The sequence below is a fragment of the Phocoena phocoena genome, chromosome 11, assembly GCF_963924675.1.
Source record: "Phocoena phocoena chromosome 11, mPhoPho1.1, whole genome shotgun sequence".
Lineage (NCBI taxonomy): Eukaryota > Metazoa > Chordata > Mammalia > Artiodactyla > Phocoenidae > Phocoena > Phocoena phocoena.
This window is the reverse complement of record NC_089229.1, coordinates 95,967,495-95,989,307: the sequence shown is the minus strand read 5'-3', so window position 1 is coordinate 95,989,307 and position 21,813 is coordinate 95,967,495. Positions and strand designations below refer to the sequence as shown.

General features: G+C 51.8%; 1 protein-coding gene across 1 annotated transcript; it reads left to right on the top strand.

Moving 5' to 3' along the window:
* Positions 1-142: 142 nt before the first annotated feature.
* On the top strand, positions 143-21,678 carry CD4 (CD4 molecule). Its single transcript, XM_065886977.1, has 10 exons — positions 143-173; positions 7,174-7,279; positions 7,420-7,584; positions 16,016-16,174; positions 16,586-16,819; positions 17,799-18,137; positions 18,885-19,085; positions 19,659-19,780; positions 20,099-20,166; positions 20,465-21,678. Exons 2-10 carry the CDS (start codon positions 7,231-7,233, stop codon positions 20,493-20,495), a joined length of 1,368 nt encoding a protein of 455 aa, XP_065743049.1. The 5' UTR covers positions 143-173; positions 7,174-7,230; the 3' UTR covers positions 20,496-21,678.
* Positions 21,679-21,813: the final 135 nt, after the last annotated feature.

Genomic DNA, 21,813 nt, shown 5'->3' with positions numbered 1-21,813 from the left:
GGGCTGGCCCAGGCCTGGGGCGTGGAGGAGCCTCACTACCAGGCTTCCTGTCTCTCCGTTTGAGCACATCTCTGCAGAAGTAACAGGCGCTCTCCCCCGTGGGCTCTCGCTCCCAACGCTCACATAGACACACTGTGCAAGAAGCAGAGGGGAAGACAGATCCAGGCCCAGAGGTAAGAGGAACAGACAGGGCTTTGTTCCTTCCCGAGGGTCAGGGAAGGGGAGAGGAATGTCACAGAAGATGTGTTGGATTTCCAGGTCTCTGCCCACAGCTCTGACCACCTTCTCTTGCATTTCATGAGCATTGATCTCCCCTTGGAAATGGGAGCTTGCAGAGGCTGGGGATTACGCCACACTTCTCTCCGCAGTCCCACGGCGCACAGCTCGGTTTCTGGAGCGGAAGGGTGTTGACTTGGAAGGATGACTCCGAGAGCAGAGAAGGAATGGGTGCCCCGGGCTGAGAAAGGCCACTAGTCCTGGGGAGTGGAGGAGATGAAGACAGGGAGAGGGGAAAAGAAGACAAGAGGGAAGGAGGGATGGGAAAGACATAAAAATAATCAACAAATATTAAGGAGGGAGGAGGCCTAGAAAAAAGAAAGGAAAAGAGAAAACAAAACAAAAGCAAGAAAAAGAGAAAGAGAAGTAGAATCTGGTCTAGAGACAACTCTCCCCCAAAATTAATTTTCCCAATGACCCAATCACCAAAAACGCACACCAGAACTCATACTTGCAGCATTTCGTAAGCTGTGTGATTGATGTAGCCGCCATCGACTCCCCGTTTATGGGTTTCTACACTTCTGTTGACTTTTTGTACATTTTTAGGATTTTTGAACAATATGTCTAAAGGCACTTCCACTTTAATTAGCTTCAAAATGATTAATGAAGCAGTTGAAAGGTAACATTCCCAGAAAGGGTTGAAACCGAGCTCTTCGGTATGGCACGCTGTAAGAGTGACAGACACGTATTTTTAGGCCACGACATCGTTAGAAAAATTGGTTCTAAGGAATTGGTTTTAGGTGTCTCAGCTGCTCTGCAAAAGGAGGCTAGTGGGAATTAGAAAAAGATTTGCAGACCCTCCCTGGGCTTGGTGGGCGTGTGTGTGTGTGTGTGTGTGTGTGTGTGTGTGTGTGGTGGGGGGGCACGCAGGAGGTGATACCCCTCAAGTGGGATGCCCTGAGGACCCCAGACTTCCACTTCCATGCCCTGGGTCCTTTCCTCTTTCCTGAGGCCTCCCTGGCCTCCAGCCCTGCTCCCTGGGTGTCCTCTGTCCTCCCTTCCTGGCTGGATTCTGGGCGAAGGGCCTCCCTCCCCACGGTCAGATCCCTCAAAATAGAAAGGCCCCATTCTCGCTAATTCAAAGATTTCACTCTGGGTGGGAGAGCTCTTCCTGAACGTCCTGCTCTTGTGGCGTGACTTTTTCGGGCTGCGAGGCTGAGGGTAGAACCTGATGGGGGAGGTCACGCACCTCATGTTCTGACGAACAATTTCTTGCGCTGTGTAGGCTCTGGGCTCGAACAAAATGGCCGCCCTCCTCACCTCAGCTGAAAGGGTTCCCAGAGGACCAGGTCAGAGAGAATCCCGGGCTGTTTCCCTCTTTCAGCGTGGGGCCCCTTAGGTAGAAGAGGCCCCCCTGGGATAAAAACTCCCCCTACCGACCGGTTTGGGGCAGAAGCCCCTCAGCCCTCAGGCCCTGATCCTGGCCACGGCGATGTCCGCCACGCAGTTGGAGACCAAGGGCCCGGCGCGCTGTAGACCCTCAGTGAGCGCTGGTTGATCTGTCAGGTAGGAGCAGGCGGGGGCCTGGGTTTGTGGGCTCTGAGGCTGAGGACTGTTCTGCACCTTTCGGGGGATTGTGGTAGGAGGGGGGCTCCGCTCTCCCCACGTGGGCGTCAGAGGCAAAGGAGAGGATGGCGGAGGTTGCAGCCAGGGAACCACAAGGGTCCCTTAGAGGGACCATGTCTCTAGGAAGTTAGTTCCTGTGAAGCCGGGGAGCAGTAGCACCCGGGCGCGTGCGGTGGAGGCCGCATCCCGCGGCGGGGCTGGAGGGGGCTGATGGGGGCCGTGGGGAGGAGATGAAAGCGCCTGTGGGACCACAGACCGGCGCTGCGGTGGGGATGCGCCCGCCTCCTCCCCCCCAGCCTCGCTCCTCAGCGCGGCCCGGGGCGGGGAGGCTCGGGGCGCCAAAGGTGTGCGGGGCCTCGCCACTCTGGCTTCTCGTCGCCTCTCTTTGGGTGTCCTGCTCCGGGCGTGGGTCTGGCCTCAGAATTTCCTTCGCTTAACCTCTGCCCCTACCTTGTTTGTACGCCCCTGGGCTTTGTGTGTGATCGTGGACTGTGTGAAGTGCAGCTGTTGCTGTAATGAGCTGCTCTGGGTCTCTCCCTGCCGCCCTCTTTCCTACCCATCCTCCCGTCATCCTCCCTTGGGGCTTCTGTGTGTTTCTCTGAATCTGTCCTTTCCCTTCTCTCTTTTTTAAAAAATATTTATTAATTTAATTAATTTATTTTGGCTGCACTGGATCTTCGTTGTGGCATGCGCGTGGGATCTAGTTCCCTGACCAGGGATCGAACCCCTGCCCCCTGCATTGGGAATGCGGAGTCTTACCCACTGGACTGCCAGGGAAGTCCTTGTCCTTTTCCCTTTGTCCAGCCTGCAGCCATCTCCCTGGCATCCACCCCTGGGCTCCAGGCTGTGTTCTGCAGGCTCCCTTCACATAGAGGCTTGTGGAAGCCTGCATCCCTGCCAGAGGTCTGGATGCCGGTTTCCAGGCCAGAAGGGCCTAGAGAATAGTGGCAGCTGGAGAGAGGAGGGATGCTAAAGGAGAAGAGGCAAGGGGCTCTTAAGGTGAGCCCAGGAGAGCCAGACTCACCTCCTGGTGTCTGAGGCACAGAGGAAGGGGGACACGGATGCAGGGAGTTGAAGGTGGAGGCATCAGCGTGGGGAAGCATAGGTGCAGGAATGCACAGATGTGAGCAGAGAAACGGGGGGAGAGAGGAGCCAGGGCCTCGGGGACCAGCGGGCCCTCCCAGCCGCTCTCAGGGGCTGTGGTGTACAGGATGCTACTGTACCGGGGCAGAGCGCCTCTGGGGAGGCTGAGGATGTGGAAATCAAAGGCCAGCTCTCTGAGGCAGCAGCGGAGGCCCCAGACACCAAAGCAAACAGCGGCTGGAAACCTAGAACCTCCCCCATCAAGCTGAGGCCTGCGGTGGTTTGGGGCAGCGCAGGGAGCTGGTAGCGAGAGGTGGCCCTTGCGCAGACCCCAGGATCACCGAGTGGGGAAGAAAGAATGACCACCACTTGGGGAGAGGCGAGAATGTCCCCAACCTTGCTCAGGCATCTAGGCTGACTTTGGACCCCAGGGAAGGGCTATCCCACATGCAGACTCCTTCACTCTCCGCTCACCAAGGACACGGTGAGTCTGGGGTGGCGGCAGTGGGACCCGCTCTCAGATGTCAGCGTGCCCTGCCCTACACTTTCACCCCAGCCTTCCCCTCTGTGCCTCCACGGCCTAGGCCAACTTGCAAAACAACTTCGCCCGTGACTAGCCTCCCTCTTCCTTTCCTGGAAACCTCCTTCATGACCTCTCCTCTTCCTATTTCCCTGATTTAAAGAATTCTATCCAGTTCCCACCATGAGTTAGGCCCAGGATAGTTCCTCTTTCAGGCAGATGGAGCAACAGGAGGGGGCTTTCCCCCTGCCCCCCAAACCTCACGAGGAGGACCAAGCCCTCAGCACCCATCTGAGTGCTACATCCTAATCATGGATCAGTGCCCAACAGGAAACAGAATGCGTCTCAGATGGTTCAAGACCATCTGCAGAAAGAGGTGTGGACAGGGGCCCAACCAGCATGTTGAGGAACCAGATACCAGTAGGAAGAGGCAGAGTCTTGAAGGGGAAAGGGCCAACCTGTTATTTCTAGAACCCAGTGAGGGTTTGAGCTGTGGTTAGGGGGCCATCTGACAGGAGCTGCAGTTGCCAGGGGAGGGAGCGGGGAGAGAGGGAATACAGCCATTGCCAGAAAATATGCCCGGAGCCGGGAGAGCGTAAGGATCAAATACCCCAGCCTCTCTCCCCGGCCCTCCCATCTCTTGTGGGTGCTTCCCAGTGGCCAACCCCAACCAGGAGTTGGAGCATGAGGGAGCCGGGGTGATGCGCTGTGTAGGGTGTGTAGCAGTCAGCCTCCTTGTGGAAAGCAGGGCAGAGGGGAAGGAGCATGCCTGGGGGGATGCGCACGAGAAAGGCAGCGTGGACGCCGGTGATTGGGCTTCGTCCAGGCCAGGCGCGGGTGGGTACAGACCCTTCAATGACCCATTTTAGTAACAGAATTAACATGTTGCGTACAGAAAAAAGTAATCAGTGATTTCCCCTATTCTGTTCAATTCAATTTGGTTTAAGTTACCCAAACACAACCCGAGACCTTTCTCTGTGCTCCAGCTGGTGCCAGCGGCAGCATTGCTGGCTGGACCATCACCTCTAACCCAGAGGAGATCAGGGTGGTGGAGGAGAGGTGGGAACCCAAGTCATTGCACCCGAAGGAAGAAGGTGGGATGTGCCCAAGGGGGTGTCAAGTTCAGAGTGGGAGGCTGTGGGAGTTCAGAGGGGGTAGATCATTGCAAAGGTGGTCTCGGGGGAGAGAAAGACCAGGCAGAGGGGGAGAGAAAAGTAGGTCTGGATGCACAAACTCTGGGCCAGGTGCATGCCGACACTGCCCCCAAGGCCGTCTATGCTCTGAGGCCCGCTTACAGCCTGGGCCTGGAGTTCAAAGACACTTTTCTTTAAACTGCAGGACAGTTGATTTACAACGGTCGTGTTAGCTTCTGCTGCAGAGCAAAGTGAGTCAGGTACGTGTATATATACATATACATTCTTTTTCATATTCTTTTCCATTATGGCTAATTACAGGATCTTGAATATAGTTCCCTGTGTTACACAATAGGACCTTCTTGTTTTTCCATTCTGTATATAATAGTTTGCGTATGCTAATCCCAAACTCCCAGTCCAACCCTCCTCCACCCGGCTTGCTCGAAGGCACTCGAGCCTGCCCCTGCCTGCCTTCGAGGCACTGTCTGGTGGCCTTCCTTTAGTCTCTACTTCCTCCATGTCATCTGTCTTGTCCCGTTACCACATCAAGCCTCCTAAAGCTCTACAAAGACCACTCACATCTCTGCTCAGAAAAACAGCAGCGACTCCCAGTGGCCTGCAGAGCCGAGCCCTCACCCTCTAGCCTGCCTCTGAAGATTCAAGGTCAGGTTCCACGCGCCCTCCCATGTCACCCCCCACTACTTCCCTCCACAGCCCCCTGACCTTGCACGTGGCAGTGGGATGCCCCTCCCCTTTCTCTTCCAGCTAGCTCAGGGCTTTCAGACTTGAGCGTCCATCAGTCGCCCAGAGGTTTGTGAAAACACAGGTGGCTGGACACACCCCCAGCTTCTGATTCAGCAGTTCTGGGGTGGACCTGAGAGTTTGCCTTTCTCACATGTTCTCAGGTATCAGCTGCTGCTGATGACCTCTGACCACACGCTGAGAATCACTGCTCCAACCCAGTGCCGCCCATTCCTTGAGGCCTGTTCAGAACCTTTCTGCGACCCCCTCCTCCACAGCCTTGTCTGTCTTCCAAGCCCACAGAAACTCTGAAACATCACCTTTCTCCTTGTCCCACTCAGAGGCCTCATAGGGTCAGTCCGACAGTGAGCAGGGAATCGCCCTCTGCCCTTTCTCTGGCCGCGTCACTCACACTGAATCAGGCCCCAAGTCCCGGCAGTTTTATTTTGTTTTTTAAATATTTATTTATTTATTTATTTTGGCTGTGCCTGGTCTTAGTTGCGGCATGCGGATCTTTAGTTGCGGCATGCAGACTTCTCAGTTGTGGCATGCATGTGGGATCTAGTTCCCAGACCAGGGATCAAACCTGGGCCGCCTGCATCGGGAGCGTGGAGTCTTACCCACTGGACCACCAGGGAAGTCTCAGTCCTGAGAGTTTTAATTCAGAGCTCCTCCCTCTAGTCCACCTCTCTGAGTTCAGGCCTCATCTTGTGTCGTCAGGATTCTTTTTTTTTTTTTTTTAACATCTTTATTGGAGTTAAATGATGCTTTACGATGATGTGTTAGTTTCTGCTTTATAACAAAGTGGATCTGTTACACATATACATATGTTCCCGTATCTCTTCCCTCTTGCGTCTCCCTCCCTCCCACCCTCCCTATCCCACCCCTCCAGGCAGTCACAAAGCACCGAGCTGATCTCCCTGTGCTATGCGGCTGCTTCCCACTAGCTATCGATTTTACGTTTGGTGGTGTATATATGTCCATGCCACTCTCACTTTGTCACAGCTTACCCTTGCCCTCCCCGTATCCTCAAGTCCATTCTCTAGTAGGTCTGTGTCTTTATTCTTGTCTTACCCCTAAGTTCTTCATGACATTTTTTTTTCTTAGATTCCATATATATGTGTTAGCATACGGTATTTGTCTTTCTCTTTCTGACTTACTTCACTCTGTATGACAGACTGTAGGTCCATCCACCTCACTACAAATAGCTCAATTTCGTTTCTTTTTATGGCTGAGTAATATTCCATTGTATATAGGTACCACATCTTCTTTATCCATTCCTCTGTCAGTGGGCATTTAGGTTGCTTCCATCTCCTGGCTATTGTAAATAGTGCTGCAGTGAACATTGGGGTGCGTGTGTCTGTTTGAATTATGGTTTTCTCAGGGTATATGCCCAGTAGTGGGATTGCTGGGTCATATGGTAGTTCTAGTTGTAGTTTGGAGTTTTCTCACCAGGACTCTTGAAATCCTGCCTCCAGTGTTTGACCTCCTCCAGCTCATTGTTTGCTCAACAGCTGAAGGCATCTATCTTGTAAATCTACTCCTGTCCTTCTCTAAGTAAATCTCCCTAGCGCCCAGGGTCGAGTCCCAGCCTCCCAGTATGGCACTCAAGGACCTTCATGACCTGGCTTGGCTCCCTGGTCCTAGTCCCAATTTACCACCTGCTCCGAGAATCCGTTTCTGGTCCCACCTGGCAGAGAACCCACCCCTGGTCTGGGTACAGCATGTGTGGCACGTCCAGTGGGTGTCTTGTTTAGAGATCTGCACGTCTAGGTCCTGGCCTGGCTGTCCAGGTCCTGAAGGGGTCCCAGGCCAGGTGAATGCCTGCTGACTGATGACTGATGTCTCCCCCAGGCCCTGCCTTTCCTTTGCGGGGAGGCCCAGGTGCCTGCCTGCCTCAGCAAAGCCACAATGGACCCCGGAACCTCTCTTAGGCACCTGTTCCTGGTGCTGCAACTGGGTGAGTGCTCAGACTTGGAGTCTGGGTGCAGGTGGCCTGGGAGGAGGGGCCGATTGGGAAATGCAGTGTGTGTGTGGGGGGGGGAGGCGGCGGCAGCGCAGCCACACCCTCGAAGCCTGACCCCCTGTTTTTCCACCTAGTGATGCTCCCAGCCGGCACTCAGGGGAAGAAAGTGGTGCTGGGTAAGGCAGGAGAACTCGCAGAGCTGCCCTGCAAAGCTTCCCAGAATAAGAGCCTGTTCTTCAGCTGGAAAAATTCTTACCAGACCAAGATTCTGGGGCGTCATGGCTACTTCTGGCACAAAGGTAGGCTGGCCCCACTCCCCGTTCAGAGAGGAAAGCCCCAGGGATTGAACATCCCTGGTGTCAGAGCCCAGCTCCTAGTAAACTCTGGGATCCTGGAGGTTCCAGCTGAGGGTCTCAGGGACTCTCCAAGTCCAGAGCCTCCCTCTGCCAGCTGCTGGTGGGCTGGGGAATGGCTTCTGGTGGTCTATTATAATTTCATTATATTAATGGATATTAGAAAAATAACTATCATATAAAACCCATGATTTCACGAATATTGTTGCTACAGATCCATGACCATACTTGGTTTACTTTCATTAAAAGCAATAGAATGGGGGCTTCCCTGGTGGCGCAGTGGTTGAGAGTCCACCTGCCGATGCAGGGGACACGGGTTCGTGCCCCGGTCCGGGAAGATCCCACATGCCGCGGAGCGGCTGGGCCCGTGAGCCGTGGCCGCTGAGCCTGCGCGTCTGGAGCCTGTGCTCCGCAACGGGAGAGGCCACAACAGTGAGAGGCCCGCATACCGTAAAAAAAAAAAAAAAAAAAAAAAAGAGAGGAACTGTGCATGTAGAAGCGTATATATATAGGTTCCCCTCTCTTCTTACATAAAATCAATTTATCATATATGGGTGTATATTATATGTGTATATATATATATGGAGAGAGAAAAAGAGAGAGAGAGAGAGAGGCTATATGTTAATTAATTAGATAATGTTCTAGGTGCTGGTGATATAATATAGTAAAGAACAAAAGAGACATTCAGGCAATGAGCACACCATAACAATGCACCTGGTTCTAACCTTGGGTTTTTTTTTTTTCTTAAAATTATGCAGGTATTTTGAAGATTGTTCTGTATTCAATATGTGTGTGCATCTATCTATATCTGCATATATCTGTCCCTCTCTATATATTTCTACCTCATTTCTTTTCTGTGACTGCACAGTTCTTTTGTATAATTATACCATGATTTATTTGACTAATCCCATATTGTTCGACACTTAGGCTATTTTCATTTTATTGCTCTCACAAAAAAGAATTCTTCAGTGAGTCAAACCTGGTATCTTTGGAAACATGTACAAATGTCTCTGTAGGATGAATTCCTAGAAGTGAAATCTGTGGGCCAGGTCAGCTTGCTCTTTAGATATCTTTTTATTATACAAATTTTGCTGAAATGGCATCTGCTATAGTAAGATGCAACTGTATATCAATGTGCACTTTTCAATATGTTACTTCCTTTATGTAAATTTTATTGATGTTAACTGTTTTTTTCTCCAGATTTTTAAAGTATTACATGCTCATTATAGAATATTTGGCAAATGCAGAAAAGAATAAGGAAGAAAATCAAATGCACACATAATTCTACCACTCAGAGATATCTGTTGTTAACATTTTCATTTACTTCCTTCTGATCTTTGTTTAGTGTGGAAAATATATATTATTTACATAGATGATATCATACTATACATACTTTTTATCCTACTCCCTCAGAACATTATATCATGATGGGACAATCAATTATTAGGCTAATTTTTTAAAGTAATCTGTCAATGTTTACTAAATACAAAGTTCTAAAATCTTTTTACCTAGTAATAGCTATTCTGGAAAATCTATTTTTTAAATAGTTTTATTTTATTTATTTATTTGGCCATGCCACACGGCTTGCGGGATCTTAGTTCCCCAACCAGGGTTTGAATCCCCACCCTTGGCAGTGAAAGCACGGAGTCCTATCCACTGGACCGCCAGGGAATTCCCTGGAAAATCTATTTGACAGAAATAAAATTAGGAATATTTCATGAAACCTGTGCAAGGATGTTGTTATAAGGATTGCTTATAATATGAAAGCACAGAATTCAAACTGAAAACCCATCAATGATGAAAGGGTTAAACTATGGTACAACTGTAGGAAACTATGCAGATAATAAAAAACAAGGGCTTTCCGGAAAATTGAGTAGACATACATATTAGTCTGCTTGGGCTGCCATAACAAAATACCATGGTCTGGGTAACTCAAACAAGAGAAACACATATTCTCACAGTTCTGGAGGCTGGATGTCCTGAGATCAGGGTGCCAGCATGGTTGGGTTCTTTTATTTATTTAACATTTTTGGCTGCGTTGGGTCTTCATTGCTACATGCAGACTTTCTCTAGTTGCAGCAAGTGGGGGCTATGCTTCATTGTGGTGTGCAGGCTTCTCATTGCGGTGGCTTCTCTTGTTGCGGAGCATGGGCTCTAGAGTGCAGGCTTAGTAGTTGTGCCACACGGGCTTAGTTGCTCTGCCGCATGTGGGATCTTCCTGGACTAGGGCTCAAACCCGTGTCCCCTGCATTGGCAGGCAGATTTTTAACCACTGCGCCACCAGGGAAGCCCCATGGTCGGGTTCTTAAGAGCGCTCTCTTCCTGGCTTGCAGATGGCCACCTATTTGCTGTGTCCTCACATGGCAGAGAGAGAGAGAGGGCTCTCTGGGGTCTCTTCTTATGAGGGCACTAATCCCTCCAGGAAGGCCCCACCCTCATGGCCTCATATAAATCTAATTACCTCCCTATCTCCAAATATCATCACATTGAGTGTTAGGGCTTCTACATATGAATTTGGGGGGAACACAATTCAGTCCATAGTAACATACTTTTCACTCTTCCTCTCACGAAATACAAATGAAAACCTAGACATTGCATATAGAACTAACATAAGAAGATTCTGAAAGGTGTTGAGAAGAGAACAGACTGGTAGGGACCTCAGGGCCTGAAGAACAACAGGTTGGCGAGTTTTCTTTTTGCCTCGAATACCCCAGTCTTGGAGCTGAAGAAGCCGGCAACCTGGAAGCTCTGATGGGCACAGACGAAAATAAGCCTCACAGAAGCCTGCTCTCTTTAGTCAAAGGACCAGGAAAGGAGCAACCCAGCAAGACAAAAAACTTCAATATAACGACTGCTCTACTTCAGCCAAACACCAGAGGAAAATTGTGACCCCACACCCTCCCATGCCAACAAAGGCTGAATGGGAGCTTAAACTTCCACACACCCCCACCCAGGCTGTATAGGCACCCAACACCTCCACTGAGATGAGATCAGAGAATGCAAAGTAGAGAATGGGGCTGTGCATCCCCACCAGCCAGTGAGAAGGCTCCTCCACCCCCTGTAAAGTCAGTGGAGATCACAGGAAGAACCTGGACTTCCACCCCACCCAGCAGTCAGGAGGCACCCCACCCTGCTGGGGTGGTATCAGAAGAGGTCTAGTGGAGAGTCAAGACCTTTACCATCACCCTGTAGTAACCAGGATCTATGGAGACCACATGGGGAACTGGAACTTCCCCACGTGGGGAACTGGAACTTCCACCCCTGACCAGTTGTGAGGAGCATCCCCCTCTAGCACAGTGGAGAGTGAGAGGAGAACCTAGATTTCTTCCTCTACCTGGCAGTAATAAGAACGGTATAAAAGAAAGCCAGTTAAAAAAGAAGGTTTAAATAAGATCCAGAATCTCATAACATAACACTCAAATGTCCAGGTTCCAAGTGAAAATCACTCTTGATACTAAGAACCAGAAACATCTCAAAGTGGATGAAAAAAAGAACCAACAGATGCCCACACTGAGATGAAAGAGAGGTTAGAATTATCTGACAAATACTTTAAAGCAGCCATGATAAAAAGTTCTTCAGCAAACAATTACAAGCATGCTTGAAACAAATGAAAACCAGAAAGCTTCAGCAAAGAAACAGAGGATGTTGGAAATTTCCTGGTGGTCCAGTGGTTAGAACTTGGTGCTTTCACTGCTGGGGCCCAGGTTTGATCCCTAGTTGGGGAACTAAAATTCCACAAGCTGCACAGCCTGGCCAAAAAAAAAAAAAAAAATGGGTAACATAAAAAGAACCAAATGGAAATTTTAGAATGGAAAAATATAACCAAAATACAAGGGATCAATGAATGAGCCCAACAGCACATTGGGGTTGGGGGGACAGAGGAAAGAATCAGTGAACTGCAAGATAGAACAATAGAAATTACACAATCTGAACAGAGAGAAAATAGAGTGGAAGAAATGAACAAAGCCATAGGGACTTGTGGGACTCTAACAAAAGATGTAATATTTGTGTCAATGAGTGAAGGAGAAGGGAAAGAAAATTGAACTGAAAAAGTACTGGAAAAAATAGTGGCTGAAAAATTTGCAAATTTGGCAAGAGATATTAACCTATAGATTCAAGAAGTTGAGCAAAGCCTAAGCAGGATAAACCTAAAGAAATCCACATCAAGACACTTCTTACGGCTTCCCGGGTGGCGCAGTGGTTAAGAATCCTCCTGCCAGTGCAGGGGACACAGGTTCAAGCCCTGGTCCAGGAGGATCCCACATGCCGTGGAGCAACTAAGCCTGTATGCCACAACTACTGAGCCTGTGCTCTAGAACCCGTGAGCCACAACTACTGAGCCTGCGTGCCACAACTACTGAAGCCCGCGTGCCTAGAGCCCATGCTCTGCAACAAAGAGAAGCCACCGCAATGAGAAGCCCACGCACTGCAACGAAGAGTAGCCCTGGTCACCGCAACTAGAGAAAGCCCGCACACAGCATCAAAGACCCAATGCAGCCAAAGATAAAATTCAAAAATAAAATAAATTTTAAAAAAAGACACCATAATTAAACTTCTAAAAACTAAAGACAGGGCTTCCCTGGTGGCGCAGTGGTTGAGAGTCCGCCTGCCGATGCAGGGGACGCGGGTTCGTGCCCCGGTCCGGTAGGATCCCACGTGCCGCGGAGCGGCTAGGCCCGTGAGTCATGGCCGCTGGGCCTGCGCGTCCGGAGCCTGTGCTCTGCAACGGGAGAGGCCACAGCAGTGAGAGGCCCGCGTACCGCAAAAAAAAAAAAAAAAAAAGTTGGTATATACTGCAAGATCACTTCCAGAAAGGTTCTAGCCATTTACAATAAGTCTAGATAATAATGTCACTGTGTGCCTATCTCACCAGCACCCTTGCTGACACTGAATAGTAATATTTAAAACTTTTTTTTTTGGCTAATTTGATGGTTGAAAAATATATCATTGTTGGTTTAATTTGCATTTCTATGATCGCCTGTGAGATTGAAACATATGTACTCCCTTCTAAACATTCTTACCTCTTTTGTGTTGACGTTTTTGTTCTGTTCCTATGATTTGAATTTCCTTCAGAACAGCTCCCCTTCCCAGCTTCCTGATCTCTGACCACGGCAGCATCACTCTCCTGACTCCCCCAGTTTCTGAACCATAGAGCCAATTTTTTTTTTCCCCCTACTTCAGTCCCTGATTTCCCATCAGTCACTGCTTATGGCCATTCCTTCCCGTGGAAGTGTTTTTCTGTTTCATCTTCTTTGTTCTCATGGGAACTCCACCCTCATTAGCCAAGGCCACATACCCCTCCCCTGGATTACAGTGGAAGCTTCCTGGCAATTCTCTCTGCTACCAGTCTCTCCTACTTCAATTCTCTTCCTCCTGCAGCAGTACCGGCTCCCAAAGCAATGCTTTGCATGTGTCACTCCCTAGTCCATTAGGCTAAGCCTGGAAGCCTCTGCCTGACATTCTTCCCCTCAGCATCGCTTGCTGCAGCTCCCCAGCCGGAAACCTCACACCCAGGTGTTTTCCTCACTGCTTTTTTTTTTTTTTTTTTGGCGGTACGCGGGCCTCTCACTGTTGTGGCCTCTCCCGTTGCGGAGCACAGGCTCCGGACGCGCAGGCTCAGCGGCCACGGCTCACGGGCCCAGCCGCTCCGCGGCATGTGGGATCTTCCCGGACCGGGGCACGAACCCGTGTCCCCTGCATCGGCAGGCGGACTCTCAACCACTGCGCCACCAGGGAAGCCCCTTCCTCACTGCTTTGAGGTGGTTGCCTGTGCAGCTTTCCTGGAGATTTTCCCCCTTCCTAGATGTCCTTGCTGCAACCCTTTCCTCTAGCTCACCGCCTGTACTTCTTTTAAGGCTTGGTTCAGTACTGGTCTCCTCCATGAATTGATCCCAGATGCATTGATAATCTTTGACCTTTCACAAAGTAGAATCACTTTTACAAGGTATGGAACAGTCTGGACAAGGGGGTCATGACGAGGCTCGGAAGACGTTTTAAAAGGGAAACAAGGAGGAAAAGTTATTTTAGGGAAAGGGTGTTACATTTCATTTGGAACCAATTGAGTTTTGGGTGATGGCAGGACATCCAGATAAAGTCATCCCTTGGGCCACTGGAAACGTGGGCCCAGGATGTAGGCGAGAGGCTGGGGCTGGGGGTTATCTGCAGAGCTGACGGGGGATGCGGTGGAATTGAGAATGTCTACAGAAATGGGGAGGAGGATCCAGGAGAGAGTCCAGAGTAGCACCTAAATGTAGATAGCAGAATAGGAGTCCAAGGTGAAGAAAAGGGAAGGGTGCTCAGATGTGGAGGAGAGAATCGGAAGAAGTGACACGGGGGCAGAACCAGAGGAGGCTACCCCTTCAAGAAGTTTGGTAGATTGGAGAAGGAATGTAGTAGGATTTCAGAAAAATTGGGGAGCTAACCAGCACACGGATCCAGGGGAGAGAGCAGGTAGGGTAGGGACTCCTGCAGGACAAATGAAAGGGGAGGTGGGCAGAGCTGGAGGAAAATCGGGGGTGGGTGTGAGCCCAGGGCTACAGGTTATCTGGAAAGGTCTCCTGGAGAGGGTGGCCCTGAGCGGCGGGAAGGGGCTGTGAGGTCTGGAAGAGGCAAGAAGGGAGAATGACGGCCGACTTGACAGTACATCTCCCGAACCAAGGCCAAAATGGGGAGAGGGCCAGGGGATTGAGGGTGGGAGCGTTATCTCAGCCGCCTTCACCCCATCCCTGCAAATATGCATTCTAAGTAAAAGTCTGTGTCTTTGCTATGCAAATTTAGCTGCTAAAGCCCTTCATTGTAATGAAGTTCTGGGGCTGCTGCTGCACCCAGAAAATGGTTAGCTAAAGAGAAGAGCTTCCTCTGGGTGCTGGTTGTTAGTTCTGATGAGGAGACTGGAGGAGGCTGCATGTCCGTGCTTGCAGAACTTTCCAGAGACAGTGTTGCACAGCGTACCCAACAGCCTGAATCTTAATCCTGGCTCCACCACTTACTGTTGTCAAAATTCAAAAGATAGGGCTTCCCTGGTGGCGCAGTGTTTGAGAGTCCACCTGCCGATGCAGGGGACGCGGGTTCGTGCCCCGGTCCGGGAAGATCCCACATGCCGCGGAGCGGCTGGGCCCGTGAGCCATGGCCGCTGAGCCTGCGCATCCGGAGCCTGTGCTCCACAACGGGAGAGGCCACAGCAGTGAGAGGCCCGTGTACCACAAAAAAATAAAATAAAATAAATTCAAAAGGTAGACAAGGGCATAAAGTGAAAAGCCCTCCCACACCTGTCTCATGGGGATGCACTTCCTCTCCCTAGGGACTACCAAGGCGACCATTTCCTTACGTTCACCTCTAGAAATATTTGTTCATATACCAGGCAGGATAGATAGAGAGACAGGTAGATAGATGGATAGATAGATAGATAGATAGATAGATAGATAGATAGATATAGATAGATAGATGTTAAATAACTTTCCCCCTCCTTTTCGAGCAATGGTAACCTGCTTAATATCTTGCTTTATTCAGTTAATGATGTTTCTTAGATATTATTCCATCTCAGAATAGAAAGAGCCTTCTCCTTCTTCTCTTATAGCATTCCACTGAATGGGTGAACTCTAATTTATTTAACCTCTCCTTTCTTGGTGAACATTTAGTTCTGTATGTGCATTTGTAATTCTGGTAGATATTACAAATTACCTTCCAGGGGAAGGGATAAATAGGGAGATTAAGACTAACATATACACACTACTGTATATAAAATAGATAACTAATAAGGACCTACTGTATAGCACAGGGAACTCTTCTCTATCCTCTGTAATGACCTATATGGAATAAGAATTTTAAAAAGAGTGGATGTATGTATATGTAGAACTGATTCACTTTGCTGTACTGCAGAAACTAACACATTTAAAATCAACTATACTCCAATAAGAATTTTAAAAACGAAAACGAAAACGAAACAAATTACCTTCCAAAGAAATTGTACTGGTTCATGTTCCTGCCGATAATGTGTTAGCAAGAGTTTGGGCAACTACTTAATTTCTCTGAGCCTCACTTTCCTTAATTGCAAGATAAGCAAAACAGTACCTATTTCTCAGAACTGTTGTGAAGATTACTTGAGACGATGCATGTAAAGTGTTTGGCATGTAGGAGTTGGTGCTCTCTAAATGAGGATAAGATTTTATATTTCGGGTTAGTGAGATGTTGTCCTGGCCTGGTAAAAGAATGTGTTGGGACCTCCTCGCCAGTCTGGGGTTCTCAGATTAGGACCCGAGGCAGATTCTGCTGGAAATGAGCAACTCAGATAGCAGAGTTGTGGGCACCACCCTCGCCAGGGGGTGCCGTGCCTCCAGGGTACCCCAACCTCCTCAATACGGTGGCATTCTACTCCCAGGTGCCTCCAACCTGCACTCTCGAGTCGAATCAAAAATAAACCTGTGGGACCAAGGATCCTTTCCTCTGGTCATCAAGGATCTTGAAATACCTGACTCGGGGACTTACATCTGCGAAGTGGAGGACAAGAAGATCGAGGTGGAATTGCAGGTGTTCAGATGTGAGTGGGGCAGCCTGGGATGAGGACACCTCCAGCCAATCTCCCTTCCTCCTTGACTCCCATCCCTGTACCCAAACCAAGACCTGAGCTGGTGGCATTTCAACAGTCCAGAGACTGGTCAGACAGGCCGCCGCATCTCCTCAGCCCCTCCTCAGGCCTTGGGTCAGGCAGGGGGAGTCGAAGAGACCTAGGGGTGGGGGTGAGGGGGATGGAAAGGCAGGAGACAGAGGGAGGACTGAGAGAGACAAGGAGAGGGGGAGGGGAGAGGGAAACGCTGCCTTGGGCTGGGGATGGGCAGAAGGGAGATGCTGGGATGGGGGTAACGGAGAGACACCCTTGGTCTCCTGGCTTCTTCCCTTCTCCTTGGAGATGGTGCGTGTGTGTGACACAACTGGCCTGCTCCCCCCACAGTGACTGCCAGCTCGGACACCCGCTTGCTGCTGGGACAGAGCCTGACCCTGACCTTGGAAGGCCCCTCTGGTAGTAACCCTTCAGTGCAATGGAAAGGTCCAGGGAATAAAAGGAAGAATGAGGCCAAGAGTCTGTCACTGCCCCAGGTGGGGCTGCAGGACAGTGGCACCTGGACATGTACCGTCTCCCAGGCCCAGCAGACGCTGGTGTTCAACAAGCACATCCTGGTGCTGGGTAAGAGGCGCTCCCCTCCTCCGCAGGCCCCCTGGCCTGACAGACGGTCCCTCTGCTCTCGCTGCTGCTCCAGTTCTGGGTCTGCCCTGGGGGACATACTGGGCCCTCTCTTCCTCAAGCTTCTCATTTACAGCCACGCCTCAGGGTAGTGGACATGGGGGAAGGAAGGGACAGGGGATGTGAGGACGTGAGGGACCCCAGAGACCCAGGAGGAAGCCCCAAAGGAGGGCTGTCAAGGGCGTCTATGTTCTCCGTTACCTCAGCTCCCCCCTCCCACCAAGTTGGCAAAGCCACTAATTCAGGGACACTCACAGCAGCAAGCCAGCCCTGATGAAATTTGACGTTGCAAATTTGATGCCTCCTGAGCTAGGCTTCGGGAGGGAAAAAAGAGCCCAGAAGGCAGGCACTACCCCAGATCCTGTCCTCCAGGTGCTTACGGGACACACGGTAGGGTGTGCGGTGGTGAAGTGTGTGGACTCTGGTTGAAATCCTGGCTCTGGCTTAACCGTGTGGCCTTGGGCAAGTTACTGAACCTCTCTGTGCCTTGGTTTCTGCATCTGTAAAACAGGGATGGTCTAGCCTACCTTGTCGTGTTATGGGCAGAAGTAACATACGGAATGCACTTAGAACAGCACCTGGCACGTAGTCAGCCAGTATTTGCTCTTATCTTGTGAAGGGTGATAACTTATGTACCCAAGTGGTGCAGGCCAAATGGCCTCTGTGCTCTAGGATCCCGAGGAGGGAGAGGGCCCTTGTGGCTGGGCTGTTCTAGGAGGGCTTCTAGGGGGAGGGGGTGCTGCCGTGGGACCTCCCTGGCGTGCAGAGCTGAGAGAGGAGAGGGGAGGTAGATGGGAGTTTAAGCACCCGAATGGCAGCCTGGGTGTTTGGACTCACCTGGTCTCCTCCCGTCTCCCCCAACTACGTGCCTACCCGCTGCGTGCCTGCGTATGGACCCGGGTTCTCTCCCGTCCCCCTCCAGCCTTCCAGGAGGTCTCCAGCACAGTCTATGCAAAAGAGGGGGAGCAGATGAACTTTTCCTTCCCACTCACATTCGGAGATGAAAATCTGAGCGGGGAGCTGAGTTGGCTGCAGGCAAAGGGGAATTGCTCCCCCGAGTCCTGGATCACCTTCAAATTGAACAACGGGAAGGTGACTGTGGGAAAGACTCGCAAGGACCTCAAGCTCCACATGAGTAAGGGGCTCCCCCTCCGCCTGACTCTGCCCCAGGCTTTGCCTCAGTACGCAGGTTCTGGAAACCTGACCCTGAATCTCACCAAGGGGAAGTTGTATCAGGAAGTGAACCTCGTGGTGATGAGAGGTGAGGAGATAGGCTGAGAAGGTGAGGGCGGGGTGGGGCTGGAGCGACCTGGCCCTGGGACCCTCCAAGGCAGGACAGGCCCCCAGAGGGATGCCTAGGCCCTGGCTGCCTGATGGAGCCAATCAAGGGCTGGTTTTGAACGGAGGTTGCAATCCTCTGTCCGTCCCTGACATCCAAGAGCCGGCCTAAGGTGGCCTCCACTAGAATTCCCAGGGGTCCTCCCTGAGAACCAGGCTCTAGTTCTGCCTCTGCCCAACCCTCTGTGACCCCCGACTAAGCCCGTCCCCTCTGTGGGTCGGCTTTCTCCTAAGGAGGATAACAGTATGACAGTGATGGTGACAAGGTCAGGCGCCACACTGAGTTCTCCCCATCCTTATCTCCTTAATCATCGTAACAACTTCACAAATAATAACGGCTAATATTTGATGCTCTGTGCCTGCCAGGCCCAGTCAAGCGCTCTACATGTATTTCTCCATTTAATTTTTGTCTGGGGCTCAGGTGGGTAAGTAACTTGTTCAGAGACTCACAGATAGTAAGCAGTGGGACTGGGGTTCAAATCTAAGACTGTTGGACCTCAAAAACCCTGTTTCCTGCATTATAACTGCATGAAAATGTGCTCTGAGAGGCTAAAAGAGGAATGCCAATGTAAAGTATCATTTTCATTGTCCTACGAATTGCCTTAGAGCATGGAGGTGCTGGGAACCGAGAGGTCCAGGCTCCCAGTCTCAGGCTCTTGTCCCTCTGCAGTGACTAAGTCCCCAAACAGTTTGACCTGTGAGGTGCTGGGACCCACGTCCCCCAGGCTGATACTGAGCTTGAAGAAGGAGAACCAGAGTATGAGGGTCTCAGATCAGCAGAAGCTGGTGACCGTGCTGGGCCCTGAAGCAGGGATGTGGCAGTGTCTACTGAGCGACAAGGGCAAAGTCCTGCTGGAATCCAAGGTCAAGAGTGAGTGAGAGTCCAGATTCCGTGGCCTAACCCTGAGCCCCGACCTCCTCCACCGTGGGACCCTCCCAAGGCTGGTGGAGACCACCCAGCCTCCCGGTTGCTCTGAGATGGGTGGGTTATAGGTGTGGTGCCTGGACACAGGGGTGATGAGGTGAAGTGGGGTGTGGTCCTGGGCTCTTGTAGTCCTACAAGTTCCCATCTCCCTAAGGTCTACAGCCCAGGAATGGGGTCCACCTGACCAAGAGGCCCCCTCCCTGGCTCCTCTTCAAACCCAGACAGAGAGACACACACACACATACACACATTCACGCGCACGGCACGTGGCGTGGACCGCCGCTTCTAGCTCCCCAGGATACAGTGCAGTGTCTAAACCTTAAAACCCCTTCCCCAGCCTTTCCCTTCCAGCCCTGGGGGCCCCCGAGGGCCCTGTGCACCCTGCCCCGCTCTCCCAGCCCAAGGACCAGACCCAAGTGTGGCAGGGCAATGAGGCCCTCCCTCCTCGGGCCCCCCTGCCGCATGCCCTGTGCCTGAGTGCAGCGGGCAGGGAGCTGAGCACAGCTCTCTCTCTTGCAGTTTTGCCCCCGGTGCTCGCCCACGCCTGGCCGAAGCTTCTGGCTGTGGTGCTGGGGGGCATCACCAGTCTTCTGCTTCTCGCTGGATTTTGCATCTTCTCTGCTAAATGCTGGCACCGCAGGGTGAGTGAGCCTCCCCAGACGTCCTCGTCCCCCCGCGGGGCACTTGCGCACCTGAGGCCTGTATGGCAACAAGGATACCCTGTGTCGGTGACCTGCTTCTGCTCTGGCTCCCTCGGCCCACTGCTCAGCAACCTCACTGCCAGCTGGGCCCCGTCCCAGATCCCACGCGGAGGGAGAGACAGGAAGGCGCAGAGTTAATTCTGGGACAGATGGCCTCAGCCACAGTCACTGCCTCTCCCCTCCCACGCCCGCCTCCAAGGGGCAGCTCCTTTTCAGAGGCCTGGGACCCTCACGACTCCTCTCTTTCTCCCTGGACAGCGCCGGGCAGAGCGGACATCTCAGATCAAGAGACTCCTCAGTGAGAAGAAGACCTGCCACTGCTCGCAGTAACTAGGGGGCAGAGAGGGAAGGGGGGAGAAGAGAGGGAAGGGAGGGGAGGAAGAGAAGAGGAGATGGGGGCTAGAGGGAGGTGGTGGAGAGGACAGAAGCAGGCAGGGATGGCCCAGGAGGTAGGTAGCTGGCGGGAGGTGGAGGACGGCGAGGTGAGGGGCAGGGGGCCTGCGATGTGTCTGGAGGCCATCACTGAGCTGGAAGAGAAAAGCAGGGTCTGGGAGCCAGGGAGGGCCTGGAAAGCAAGGAGCTGGGGGGGAACAGACGCGCTCCTCTTATTCTTCGTCCCTCCAGCCGGCTCCAGAAGACATGTAGTCTCACCTGAGGCCCCAGCCAGGAGGAGCTTCCCATCTGCAGCCTCCCCAGCTGGCTCCCCCTGCATTTCCTGTTGGTCTCCTGGGCCTGCGGACCAGATGAATGTAGCCGGCATAGCGCCTCTGTCCACCTCCTGCCCTCCCCGTCCAGTGGGCCTTGGGTCCGCTCTTCAGAGGCTCACTCACACCCCCTCTTCCCCATTTCCTTTTCACTCAAACCCTAGCCCTTCTTTGATGATTTCTTCTCGACCCTCTCCCTCACTGCTCACTTGCATCTCAGGGGAGCACGCGGGACCGGCCCTGCCTGCCCTGGAGGGTGAGGCTGGGTGTCTGAAGCACGAAGCACAGGGCTGTCACTGTTTGGGAGAGGACCCTGGGACCAGAGAAGGCAGGGACTAGCCCAAGGTCACACAGCCCGTCAAGGACGGATCCAGATCCAAAGGCTCCTGACTGCCAGCCTGTGCTGCTCCATTCTGCCTGCGTCTTACCCTGTGTTAGCAGAACCACAGACTTACATCCTGACCTGAGCACAGACCAGCACATTCGTGCGCAGATACAGTTCCTTACCACCCAAGCAGCGTGGCGCTGTCTACAAATCAGTTTCACATCCTTAGTCTATTTGAACCTCATGAAAATCCTACAAGACTGGTAGTGACAGGACCAAGATTACTATCTCCAGTTTCTAGACCAGAAATGGAATGCAGAGAGGTCAGGTGATTGCCTAGGTTCACACGGCTAGTACGTGGGTTAGCCCAGGTCTCTTGACCTCTAGGTCCACTGCTATCTCTTGAACACAGGGACAAATACCACACAGATCTCTGCAGTTGGCTGGTCATAGATGCCCGGTACTACCTTGGATTCCCTTCACCACAGGGAGGTTGCCTCAGAGAGTTCAGGGCCTCCCTGCCGAGGATCCCTCCTCCGTCACAGCAGAATCCTATTACCAGAGGACAAAACCTGTAGTTCTCCTAATCAGGACACAGGCTGCGAGCAGTGACCCGCCACTCACCCTGTCAGAACCTTCTAGAAGGTGAACTTTGCCAGGGGGACAGGGTGGGGAGCTGGCCAGAGAATGAACCCTCTGAGGGTACCTCTGGGCCTCAGAGATACCCACTGGGCCTCAGTCTCCCTGCCCCATACCCCCCTTCATCCCTCCCCCAAATGATTCAGGAGACAAGAAAATTGGGTTTACAAGTTTTCTTCTTCCTCCTCTTCTTCTTCTTCTTTTTTTTTTTTTGTGTTACGCGGGCCTCTCACTGTTGTGGCCTCTCCCGTTGCGGAGCACAGGCTTCGGACGCGCAGGCTCAGCGGCCATGGCTCACGGGCCCA